The 13,921-nt window shown below is 43.1% G+C and overlaps 1 protein-coding gene across 1 annotated transcript in view; it reads left to right on the top strand.

Annotated features, from left to right (window-relative positions):
* The first annotated feature begins 1,294 nt into the window (after positions 1–1,294).
* LOC144790708 (cytochrome P450 2J2-like) overlaps positions 1,295–13,921 on the top strand; it is a 111,109-nt gene continuing 98,482 nt past the window's right edge. Inside the window, exon 1 of the mRNA XM_078665428.1 lies at positions 1,295–1,424. Within this exon, the coding sequence (XP_078521554.1) occupies positions 1,295–1,424 (130 nt within the window). The remainder of the gene's footprint in view (positions 1,425–13,921) is intronic.

Here is a 13,921-nt window from a genome sequence, read left to right as displayed (position 1 = left end):
AACGAAACTTTTACAGCGCAACATCCATCACATCGCATGCCATTACAACGCAACCATTACAACGCATGACACTACAACGCATACCATTACAACGCATACCATTACAACGCATACCATTACCATCCAACACTTACCCTGCTGTTGCACCCCCTGGAGTTAGAATAATAATTTTTACCCCTACACTATCCAACACTTACCCTACTGTTGCACCCCCTGGAGTTAGAATAGTAATTTCACCCCTACACTATCCAATACTTATCATACATGCAATGTAATGTAATGCATTGTAATGGTATGCGTTGTAAAGGTAGTATGCGTTGTAATGGAATGCGTTGTAAAGGTAGTTTTTAAATATTCGTTGTAATGGCATGCATTGTGATGGAATGTGTTGTAATGGATGTTGCGTTGTAAAAATGCGTTGTAAAGGTATGCGTTGTAAAAGTATGCATTTTATCGTCATACAACCTATTCCATACGATGTGCGCACTGTTAGGAACATGAAGGAACAAGGGGCCAGCTGTATCATATGCTGGTCACAACAAGCAGTTGCAATTTGCTAACAGTCTTTTTGCAACTGCTAATAGGTTGGCTCAGATCTGAATAGGTCAAAATCCGAACTCGATCATTAATATTAATGAGGTAGGTTAACAATTGTAGCCCACTCTGATTGGTAACAATTACAGTGGTAGAGGCTTGCAAAAATTTGAGGACCTTATGTCAGTGATTACTTTTAATAAAGATTTTTTTATAAGCAATCCTATTTCCTTATAGGAACAAGACTGGTTTAAACAAAATATTTCAAAAAGTTTTCATTAATGATCTCCTGGAACCCTGCCGATTCCCCTTGAAACTTTTTGTACAATTCACAAAGGAAAAACGGAACAAATGAGACCCCATCCCTTTTGTGAATAAGTTACTGTCCTAACTTTGGAGTCAGTAACTGTTCAATAGTTTGCAAGAGGAATTCTGGTTGCAAACCACTGATACTTCTGGTACTGATTCAGTATTTGATAGAGACGCCCACAACCCAGACCTTCCAAATACAAGAGTGGTATCCAGTTGCAATCCCATTTTATGAGTTGGTAACATTTTATAGACTTCTAAAATTGGATGGGTACATGGGCAAAAACGTTTTTTGTGATTGCAAACTCTAGATTGGGCATTCGTGACCCAAGAAAAGCTTTATAGATCTAGCCCTTGGTTCTGAAACAGGGTGGCTCCATTTATAAATAATTATTTCAGATTGAAGAAATAAGACTTGCGGAGATGGACCCTTCTTCCCAGTGGCCACAACATGGAAGCAGACAACATTCACCTGGAAGTAGCCCAAAGACTCAACCTGAAGGGCCTCAGAAGTGAAGGCAAAACAGGGACAGTTCTTGCTTCATTAATCAATTACATTCGCCCTATCCACCCCTGTGATGGTATTTCCTAAGGAGGGTGTGCCCCGCACATTACCTCCACTCAATGGCACATTTCTTGGCTACATTCTAGTGTGCACCTAAGATAGATTTGAAGCTGGGGTCGAACCCCCCATCCTTTGAGATCTGGTGGACAACATGGAGGTCCAGTTCTGGTACGTCTGGAAACAAAGAAGGGCTTGTGCTGGAAATTCCGACCGCACCTTTTCCTTTTTGACCTGGAATCTGGAACAACACCGCTCATATGATTAGGAATGCCCCATCATGCACTTCCTTAACTCAAAGAATGAAATAATTATTACGCAATACAATATTTCCTTAAATAGCTATTTCTTTATTGCTATAGAAGCATGCAGGCAAATGCTTACTTCTCATAATCCACAGAGTTCAATTATGCTATTACGGGGTACCCATGCTTACGTCTCTAAATTCATAGACCTCTATTATGATAGCATGGAGAACCAATGCTTACATTTGTAAATCAACAGAACTCTATTACTCTAGCATCGAGTGCCAATGCTTACATTTATAAATCTATAGAACTCTATTACTCTAGCATCGAGTGCCAATGCTTACATTTATAAATCTATAGAACTCTATTACTCTAACATCGTGTGCCAATGCTTACATTTATAAATCTATAGAACTCTATTACTCTAGCAGGGGATACCAATGTTTACTTACCTATTAACCCCTTCCCGCGCGGCTAATTCCCCCATGGTGTGGGGGACAGGAGGTGAGCGTGGTGCCGCGGTGCTCGTGACGAGACCAGGCCATCATGAGTCACGGTGGAGCTGTGCTCATGATGGCCTGGTCTGGTCACGACCTCGCCCACTCATTAATTCTCCCACACAGGCGGGGAATTAACCGTGCGTGGGTGGAGGGTGGCGTTATGACGAGACCAGGCCGTCATGAGCACAGATCAACTGTGACTCATGACCGCCTGGTCTCGTCATAAGCACACATGGGGTTAAAGACCTTTATTGAGCTAAAAGCTCAATGTATTGAATTACATTTCACTTTTTTGGGAACGCTCAACCAGAAACAACATTATAAACACAATGAAAGTGCCGACATTTCTGAATCAAAGCTAACAAAATGAAATACAAACACAAATGCAAACTTATTTAAAGATTGCATTTTCTACCATCACCATGTAAATATTCATGAAAACTCTTTTGATGTTTCTCCACAATATTTGTATTTTTATGCCTCATGTCAACCACTCTGACTTAATCCCCTCGGTGCCACATAAATGTAAAATAAGTAAAAACATAAAAGGTAGCATTTGCTCTCTGCTGAACCCCAAACATACCTGGAGCACATCTCTGGCTCCAAGATAAGAGGCAACAAACAATTCTTACATAGGACATGCTCAACCAATGCATCTTTTCCACTTGCGCAAGGTCTCAGAAAAGGTGGCAGACAGAGGTGCAACTTAAGCCAAATTTAGTGGGGAGGGGCTACTAAAAATGTCAGGGGGGGGCTCATTCTTTAGGCAATAGGCAGAGTGGAGATGAAGTGGTGAAAAAACAACAAAGCCTCATTAACACGTAAATGGTCTTTTAAAAGACTATTTCGCACGAACCCAAGAATAAATACCAGTATGATATTTTTAACCCACCTGCATCAATTCCCACACACCCACACTCACCACTGCAGCATTCCTCTGAAAAGATCTCCACCAAATAGCCATCTCGCAGGGTCCATGGGGGACTGCAGTGCCACCCCCACGGGTAGCAAAACGCCGAATGATGAAGCATGACACCCTTATGGGTGTGTCTCCAACTAGGAGGAATTCCCCTTTTCTCTATCCAACCTTTGACCATTCATGAAGATAGTTAGCTTTCCACCTATACTTTAAGCTGCCGAATGGGCGAGCAACCATATTAGGAACAGTGACCCTCCAGTGATTGACAGGTTACAAGATGAGACAAGGTGGTACTAAGGAGGGACTAATAAGCCTATTGACGAATGAAAAGCCACAGTTTACAAATGATAGTGACAGGAGCCATTTAAATAGATAGGCAGAAAGTGGGCAGAGCTTCAAGTTCATACCTGAATACGGCATAGCTCGAAGAGACAGCGCAAGTGCTGCCTAGGCAAGACCTAAAAACCCTCCTCAGTATTCCCAAAAATGGGAAGAAGGCAGTCACCACCTGGATGAAGGACAGCTGCTTCAAGTTCAACTCAGACTATACAAAAGACCTCATCCTAGGCTACACCCCCTCTGCCTGGGATGATTCCTGGTGGCTCACAGCGCTCGGAACCCCTGCCAAACCACAGATCATGCACAAAACCCCAGCATCCTCCTAGACTCCTCGCCCTCAATGAACCATCTAATCAGCGCAGTCTCGTCTTCCTGCTTCCACATGCTCTGATTGCTTTAGAATTTTCAAGTGAATTGCCACCGTGTGCCCAGGGAAACAGTCATCCATTCACTGGTCAGCAGCAGACACAACGCTCTCTACGCCAGCACCACCCAAAAAGTCTTAAAGAAACTGCAGTACATCCAGAACGCCTACCACCAGAGTCATCCTGAGCCTGCCCCACTGCAGCCACAGCACCAGCCACCTGAGAGACCTCTACTGACTCTGGATCAACAAAAGAATTACCTTCAAGCTACTCACAGATGCCTACAAAGCCCTCCACAGCGCCAGACCTTCATACCTCAACCACCGCCTTTCCTTCTACTCACCCAGCAGACATCTCCACTCCGCTGAAACTGGCTTTGGTCACATCCCACAAATCTGCAGGACTGCGGCTGGAGGAAGATCCTTCTACTACCTTGCTGTGAAGACCTGGGGAACTCTCTGCCTCTGCATCTCAAGCAATCACCGCCGCTGCCTCAATTCAAGAAGTAGCTCAAGACCTGGCTCTTCGATTGAAACACAGATCCCCTAGCTCCTTGAGACCCTAACAGGTGAGTAGTTGTACTTTACGAAAAACCTGATTGATTGATTGAAATACTAAACTACTTCACACCTATTTTGTCACCTGCACTAGAATGATCAGCCAGATTGACCTTCAGCTCACACATATATAAATGCACTGGATGCACAGGTCCACTGCGCTTGTCAGCCACTCACTAACATTGCAGGTACCCTTCCCTAAGGTGGTAATCTTTCAATAAAGTTTCCTAATCCAGCATCCAGATGGGTTCTTTTTTGCAATTTCTGCAAATATAACATTGGTTCTAATAGCTTTCAAAGTTTCTTCGAAGATACTGCACTTAAGTATAATAAAAGATAATTACAGCCCATGTGTACTAGCAAATTTTCTCATTGACACAGAATGGAAAACCCTCTGATACACCAGCCCCTAAATTCCTTAACATATAGTAGTGAGGTCAGTGAAACCACATAAAATATAGAATTTTCAAAAAGTAAACCACTTTGATGTGTTTAACTTAAAGGAAGTGAAGAATCATACAGTAACTTATGAAAAACTAATGAATTGATAACATCGCCCAGTATCAAACAATCTAATAATCATACATTTTTTTTATTTTTTATTGAGAAATAAGGTGTAATTCCATTAAGATCCAATACATATTCAATTTATACATTTTAAAGATATAAAATTCATAATGTGCAATAAATTAGTCAACATGATTCAATAACAATATAAATACAATCATAGCTCATGGAAAATTCATATTTCTAATACAAGAACATTAATCAGCTTTAAAACATTCATAAATAATGTATTCATAAAACTTGTCTTGTTGTTAGTTCCTCCATCTCTTCAGTGGCGCCCAGATGTTCCTACCAAATTCTCGCACTATCCTCCCCTTAAATTCATATAAACATGCCTCTAGATTATGCATACCTAGGAACCTGGACAGCCACATATGAAACGTGGGAGCGGTGGTATCCTTCCACCAAGCAGAGATAAGGATTCGTAATACCGCTACTGCGATGAACAATAACGCTTGAGTATCTCTCCCAACATTATGTTTATCATCTGTCCCTGTGAGAACCAATGTAGGGGATAGGTTGATGTTAATACCTAGCAACCCCTCCAAAAACAGGGTTATCTCACTACGTATTAAAACCAAGTTGGGACAGTGATAAAACATATGCAGTAGATCTGCAGGACCTGTATTGCATTTAGGGCATTTATTGTTTTCTCTAAGTCCCCACCCGTACAATTTCGCTGGAGTATAATAGAGGTTAAACAGAGTCTTATAATGTTGAGACCTCAAATTTGATGCTTGAAATACTTTCTTACTTAAGATTAGGGCAAGGTCTATATCAACATCCGGATCCCCCAATTTTAGTGCCCATGTGGCCTCTGTTTTCTCCAGATCATCCGGGAGGCCTGGCAGGGAGAGATTGTAGGCTGTACCTATCTTCTTTCCCCCTTTTTTTAAATATTCAACCAATTGACTTTCTGGGGGTAGCAAAATCTTTGGTCTATATGCCAATAGGGTTTGAGCAATTAGTCCATATAAAATCCAGTGGCTACCGGGAATCCCATATTTCTTCTGTATCTCATCAAAGCTAAGGACAACAACGCCTGTCATGATGTCACCCAGGCATCTTATCCCATGCTCTCTCCATACTGTACGGTACGCGCTTTGGCCCAAGTGAGGAAATAAGTTAGATTTCCAAAGGTTTGTATTGGCGTTTATTTTGGGGATCTTCAAAATTTTACTAATTGCTTTCCAGGTTCCCCAAATCCCTTCAATGATCTTATACCTTGCCTTCCTATAGTACCTTCGATCCACCTCACACTGCAGTAATCCATAGGCCTTCCTCCCTAATATTAGCTCGAATATAGAGGGAGGGTCCTGACTCTCAGTTTGACCATCAGATGGTAGGGGATCAGATTGAATCATTTTATTCATTTGAGTGAGGAGGCATACCAGGTGATATAATCTAAGGTTCGGCATCCCCTCCCCTATCCCAAGGTAATGACATAAGATTAATTGAGCGTCTAATTTTACCATACTGCCAAACAAACCTAACAAATGTGGATTCCATTTTCCTCAACACACCTTCCTCTAGCAGCAGTGGGATAGCCCTAAACAGATATAAAACTTTGGGGAACATGGTCATTTTTAAAACATTCACTCTACCAATCAAAGATAAGTGTAACACGTCAATTCTTTTCAGATCTTTTTCAATTGAATTAATGAGGGGAAGGTAATTCTCTCCAACCATCTTCTCAACTGCTGCATTTATTCTGACCCCAAGATATACGGCTGAGTTTACAAATCTATAGTCGGTCTTCGCAATATTTTTGGTACATATAATCTGCGTTTTCCCCTCATTTAACTGATAGCCAGATCGAAGCCCAAATTCGTTAGCTAGTTGTACCAATGCAGGCATTGCTTGGTGTGGGTCAGACGTAGTTATCGCCAAGTCGTCGGCGTAGGCAAGCAATTTTGTAGTGAAGCCATTAAACACTACAGGACTAATTTGACGAGAGGCTAACATTTTTTGAATAAAAGGATCTATATATAGGGAAAACAAAATCGGGGAGCAAGGGCAGCCCTGGCGCGTCCCTCTCTTAATTACTATTTTATCAGACCTTTCCCCCATAACCATAACACGAGCCACCGGGTCAGTGTACATAGCCTTAATTGCCCTCAGGAAGTTGTTACCAAAGCCTCTACCGGCCAGGATGCCCCAGAGAAAGTCCCAGACCACACGGTCGAAGGATTTCTCCACATCGAGGAGGATCATGGGCATCTCCCCCCCCCCCCGTGGCACCATGGGCATCAAATAGCGCTATTGCTCTTCTAGTATGTTCCGTAGTGCCTCTCCCAGGTATAAACCCATGCTGCCACGGGGAAACAAGACAGCCAATAATCCCCCCAACCTGCTAGCCCAGACTTTAGAATATAATTTTGTGTCTGCATTAATTAATGATATTGGGCGATAGGACCCCGGTAGTTCCTTAGGTTTCCCCTTCTTATGGAAGATAACGATGTTAGTCTCCTTCCAGGACTCGGGTATTATACCTGACCACAAGATCCCAATAAATAGATCGAGTAAAATTGGGGCGATCTCCTTTTCTAGGCATTTATAGACCCCGAGGGGGATTCCGTCGGGGCCTGCAGCCTTACCTTCAGCTAATTCCTGTAGGGCCTTAGTTACTTCCAGCATATCTAGGTCTCTGTCGAGCTCTTCTCTGGACTGTACATCTAGACCCGGGCCACCATCAGCATAACCAGGATCTGAGACCTGCTCACCAATAACACCCTCCTCATTATACAACTTTTGATAAAAGTTCTAAGAGACCCTTAGAATGTCTTTGGACTCCGTATACTCCTTATCTTGATCCTGTATAAGGGAGATTAAGTTCTTAGTCCTCTCTTGCCTTATCTGTAGAGCCAGTGCCCTACCCGCCGGTTCCCCTGTTTCATAACGTCTTGCCTTAGACACCTGGTACTCACTGGTTTCTTTCTGAATAACTATTTTCTGCAGATCAGCTTTCATGACAGTTATTCTTTATAAAATCTCCTGTCCCTCCCGTCCCTGGCCTATATCCTTAATATGCTGTTCTTCAGCTACCGCTAACATGTCTATCAGCTTCTCAATCTCTCTCTTATCATCTTTCCTGAGCCTAGCAGAGCAGCTTATCATCTCTCCCCTTAGAGAGGCCTTAAAGGCATCCCACACACCGTTCCGAGACGTGCTATTTCGGTTAGTATCATAGAACTCAACAGCCCATTTTCTGAGATGTTCCACAAATCTGGTATCTAACAATAGTTTTCTCTCAAAAGACAGGCTAGTTTGTTTCCTTTCCATTTTAGGCATATCATAAAACAACACTAAAGGATTATGGTTGGAGATTGACTTTGGGAGTTTCTTGATGCGCACCTTATTCAACTCTGTGGAGGAAATCAAAAAGTAGTCTAGTTTGGTATATCTCAGATTGGGGCTAGAAAAATAGGTGTAGCCTGGGTCTAAGGGTTCCTTTACCGCCCACACATCCCTAAGACCATGTGACTTCATAAGAGAATCAAGAGCTCGGAACACCTTAGATTTCCGCCCAGAATAGTTGCCTGATTTATTCCAATCTTCGGAGATATTTAAATCCCCAAAAACTATTATGGTTGTTACTCAGTTAGCTAGTTCCCCTTCCAAAAAGTCAAAAATTTCAGGATCATCCTGATTTGAGCCGTATATCACACATAGTTCCCATGAGGCACAGGGCCAGACTGATTTGCATCTTGCCATGTCTGAACTGGGGTGGCAGAGTGGGCTAAAGTACAGTGATGGATTAAACCCAAATCTGTTGACTGGGTGTGAGTGTTTGATTGGTTCAGATGCTCCGTCCATCACCACCCCCCTTTTGTACTTCATTGCACCTCAGCAACAACTCCAGCACCATGGACTAAAAGAGGAAGATCCTGCTGGAGGAGGCTTTGTGGAGCCTCTCGCATTCCAGCTGCCTGACCGTGGAGAGGAGGCGGAGTTGCACAAATGAGCCACAAGGAGCATGACAGCTCCCTCCATGCAAACCCTACCAGTCCTCCCACACTTGGTAATCCATGGTCAACCCCACATTAGGCAATTCAACACACCTGAGAAACAGTGAGTGTTAATGTTGGTTAACAGAGATTGGTGGGACAATACATCCAATGCTGCTATCCAGTGAGCAAGAACTGACTAGTTATTTGCTGTATAGACCGACCTACAGGGCACAGAATTTTAGGAAGCTGCTCCCCTGCAACACAGTGAGATTTTACCTGAGCTTTAATTATTTTATTTTATTGTGAATTCTTCCATTTTTCCTTTCTGTAGAGGACCCTGTACTGCATCCTTTAGAGTGTCTAACTCTGTGTGTAATGGATTAAATTGTGTTTTTATTAAAATACTTAAAACAATAATTGGACTGAACATTATATTATTGCATTTAATCTGTGATTGTTGAGGGCTAAGGTTCTACTTCAGCTCTACCTCCTTGAGATGCCTTGGACTGCTCGCTACTGTGAGAGTCAAGGCCAGTAAGAGGTGTAGTTGGCCCAGGTTACAGAGCCATCGTAGGAGGTACACCAGTGGCGAACAACCTCAACCACCTTGTTTTGGGCCTGGCTGTCCCTGACTGCTAAGCGCCCCCCTCCAGGATCTGAATGTTCTGCTGTTATCATTTAGTCAGGATCCAACACATAGTAAGGTGCAAATAAGCTAAAACTTATCCCATTCTTCTATCAGCCTGATTATGACTATGGCGCTCCATTGGACCGTCATAGTTGCGGTGGAGGTCTGTGGACGGGTGTGCATGGGAGTGTATGGAGGAGGCACATGGTGTACCCCCCTGTATTTCTAGACCCCTGTTCCTGCACGGGAAGAAGTGCATTTCTTCACATGCAGGAACAAGCTGCGGCGTTCCCACACCGGTGTCTTTTTTTTACGGCTCACCTTTGAGCCTTAGAAAGACACCGCTGTGGGACTGCACATATCCCCCTCCAGGACTAAACTCATAATCTGGCGGGCAGTCTGACTACGGGGTTGGTGGTCTTCCTGCAGGATGCGGGTGTGGTGGACGGCCGGAAGACTGACAAATTCATAATCAGGCCATATTTCTTTTACCAACTTGCAGCCTACATCACTATGGACTATTCAGTCTAGTTTGAGCAGCAAAAAACTATAGGAAGGGTTGTCCTGGCATTTGATGCAATGGGCCCATTCACTTCTCACCAATTGCAGCCAAAAGGTCCAAATGTGTTCGTTTGATTCCTTCATATGCCTTGTGTCTTTTGGTATTCCTCAAAGACCATCTCTCTCATACCTTTTGTTCAGCTTGTACACAAACCCTGGCTCAACTCCATATGAGCATTAAAAGTTGAACTTCCAAATGAGTGTTGATGACACAAAAATCCACTTTCATTCAGATAATGGGGCTGGCAACCCAACCCTTACTTGGTTTCTGGAACCTGTGGTCCAGTGTATGAAGGACAAGCAATTTTGAATGAATGGCATCTGACCCCAGTCGTCAGATTCACTTAATCTAATTAACCTCTGTTCAACTAGCCTTCAGGCCTTCAAACCCTGCCTTCCCACTCGTCTAAAGTAAGAAACTTTGGAATTCTTTTTTATTCCAATCATTCATTCAATTTGCAGATAAATTCAGTGGCACGGGCTGTAAATATGCATCTCTTTCTTTCTGAAAAAACATCCACGTCTCAATACCCAACAGAGAATAAAGTTGTTAAAAGCCCTATTGGTTCTAGCACATATGTTCACATTAGACCTAGCACATCTGGACTAATGTAACATAGTCAAATCTAGTCTTCTAAAACAATTCATTGCTAGACCCCAATGGCTTCAGAACCAGGCTGAAATTTTATAGGTGAAACAAAATCACACCTGCTATCACAACACTTGCCTTAGGATCCTGTGTCCTGTCCATGAAGCATACTTTGTAAAGGTCACGTATACCTACTACACCTTACCACACCAAACAGGATCCCTTCACTTAGTTTCCACCCACCGGATCATCTGACAATCATTCAAGCAGCTGGAACAAGGTGGAAGAAAATTGGTGAAGGATTCGAAATAAATACTAATGGACCATACTCACCGATAGCCCATATACCAATAGTATTAACAAGAATTCAGTCGGCAATGGAGAAGGTTCAATCATTTATTCCACAAATACAAGCACTGACAGGGGAGCCTCGGTCTACACGACCCACAGAGGTGCGCAGAGGAGACTGACTACATGCATAAGATACAAAGCATATATACTTTTCATACATCCCACAATGACACCTTACAAGGAAAGATACAAGTTGTCAGCGAGCCAAGAGGAATACCCATATAAGGCACAATTGATTTGCTAGCAGCCTAGGCCTAAGCTATTCCGGGGGCAGGTCAGTGAGGTGCCTCCCGGTCTATCTGTAGCCCGGGGAGTACAGGAACAGGCTCTGCTAGAATGTGCGCATTCCACAAGAAGGGCAGGTCTGACCTTGGGTTTTCCTGAGCTACAAACTATCAAATGGAGCAGACAGCTAAGCCAGCCATCATGGTTTCATACAGATAATTTAATCACGTGGTTTCAGGGAAACCGTACTTGAAACAGAGAAACGAAACAGCGTGGGTTCGGTCATGTCAATAGGTTTAAGTGATATCAAAGTGAATCATTCTCAACTATAGAAATACAATAAAGATAAGGTAATACTGATGTGCGGTTATAAAGTTATATTGTATATATTAGGCCAATATCAATATATATCGAATTTATATCCCATCAGACGGCCCTTTTGGCCTACTGTAGCCAATATAACTTAGATTCATTCTACAAACACTTCCTCATCAATCTGCATCAGATCAGACACCTCCTTCTGCATCATTTGCTTGTCGGCTTTGGCTTGTCTTGAGATGTTTAAGGCAGACGTTATTCTTGATGCACAGAAAGAACAACAGGCTGGGCCGCAATGGAGACATAGGCAACAAGTAAATATTACTTCAAAGGCTCCAGCCAGGACCATGAATAACTTCCAACCCCAAGTAGCCAAGAGACCCCAAAACCAACCACTAAGGGACCAAGTACCATTTTCCACATGTGCTTCACTAGCTAATCGATGTAATTTCTGTATTGCAAGGTGAATGGTAGGGGCCGAATCAGGAATGAATACACAGCAAGAGCTGCTAATCACACAGCAAGCTCCGCCCCTATCTGCGAGGATGACGTCAAGAACCATTCGGTTCTGAAGCGAAACAAGCCTCGTCGCCTGAAGCTCAACGGTAATGTTGGTCAGAATCCCAGTAGTGGTTTGAACCACATTTTCCACTATTCTTTACAAACGTCTTATACTACGGCTATTAAAAATAGGTCCCCAAAAAGGAGTGAGACCTTTAGCAAAATCCTCAAATTGTTGCAGGGAGGTGTCGGTCTGGTCAGTACCCTCAGTATCAAAACTCCTAATGCTTCGATTAGCTGCTACTTCCCTTCGAACCAACTGATGGGTCCTGTGGTAATCAGGTGGGGCAATATAAACTGGGGGATAAAGGAATTAGAGGTAGCAACGCCCTGCCCATCCCCTTGGAAGCCAAGTATACGCGTTTTCTCCACACACAAAATATACATCGGGAGGAGTGATTATAGGAGGAGTACTATATGTTTGCAAGGTGTAAGTGTAATTACATTTACTCTTACCTACCTTAACATGACCCCGTCCCTGTATGCAAAAGGGGGAGGTAGTGTTAATGATAGGGATTGGCAGGGCTTTGTCATTTGTAACATTTCGTTCTTTAAAATGCTGAAAATACATGGTGTAATTGAAAAGCTCAAAATCCTGCATCTCCTCCTGCAACCAAGTAACATTTTTATAATCAGTATATACATTCATGCAAGCATTTGGATCCAAAGATCCCTCTCCTCCATTTCCCTCGGCATCAAATCCTTGATGCTGTTCTATATACTTCAGAATGGCCTTGTGATCCCTTTCAGTATATATCTTAGGTTCAGCTACATAATGAGAATACATCAATGACAATAATTGGAACCAGGCTTCACAACTAGCTAAGTAAGATAATGGTAGAGAAATAAACAATTCATGTTGATGCATAACTGACGGAAGTAACCCACAAACCCAACAATTTGTTTTGTTCGTGGTGCTGTGGGTTTGATGTAGCATTTCAATAAAAGCATTTTTTACATAAGTTTCCCGGTGCCGAGCCTTATGAGGAGGTAAGGAATAAAAGAGGTGTTCCTCCGGGGCAGGGGTAGTTCCTAACAATTTCTGTACAGGGTGCTGAAATTCTAAATATGCAAATACACATATCAAAATCACTGTGATTATAACAATAAAAGCAACAAATGCCACCTTCACTCTGATGGGCTATCCGGAAAACAAATGCATGTTATCAATATAACGTCGGGGGGCAAGTGGTCGTTCGTCCTCCATCGCAAATCGGGCAAAAGGAAACATGCTCTCTAAAAGTCCAAATCTAACTCGGTCCCTTTCTATAAGTCCAAATCTAATCTTTGTATCCACCAGAGGGGTTCTTCTTCCCGCCAAGGGATCTTCTTCCTGTGTCCGTTTAGAGCCTCACAGGCAGACTCTTATCATCCATTGAAAAGGGAAACAACTTATTCTCCAGTGGGACGACCGCGGCCCTTAACTCAGTCTTTCTTTCTGAACAGAGCTATTTATTACAGTGTTCCAAGCTCTCAACGTGTTCAGTCCAGTGTCTCGCTCAGTACCCCAGTGACTCTATTCGATATTCCTCAACTCAAGTCTTTTTCTAACTCCTACAATTTAAAGCTGGGGTACAGCGCTGTTTTCGGGGCCGCAGGTCATATTTACGACGGCCAGGTTGCTCCTGATCAGAAAACAATTCCGTTGCAGGGGCATCTGATGCATTCGAAACCGGTGATGCCCTGGGGACAGCAGCCTCTGCTGGTTGAGCCGCTGCCCTTTCACTGGGGGCCAACACCTCTTTTTGCTGCCCCTCCTCTTGGGCATCCGAAAAGGGCACAAAACCTCTCGGCCGTTTTCTTTCTTGGCTCGGGACTCCAATGCTGTTTTATAAATC

Source organism: Lissotriton helveticus, chromosome 11 (assembly GCF_964261635.1).
Source record: "Lissotriton helveticus chromosome 11, aLisHel1.1, whole genome shotgun sequence".
NCBI lineage: Eukaryota > Metazoa > Chordata > Amphibia > Caudata > Salamandridae > Lissotriton > Lissotriton helveticus.
Note: the sequence above shows the minus strand (reverse complement) of the source record. Positions and strands in the feature narration are given on the sequence as shown.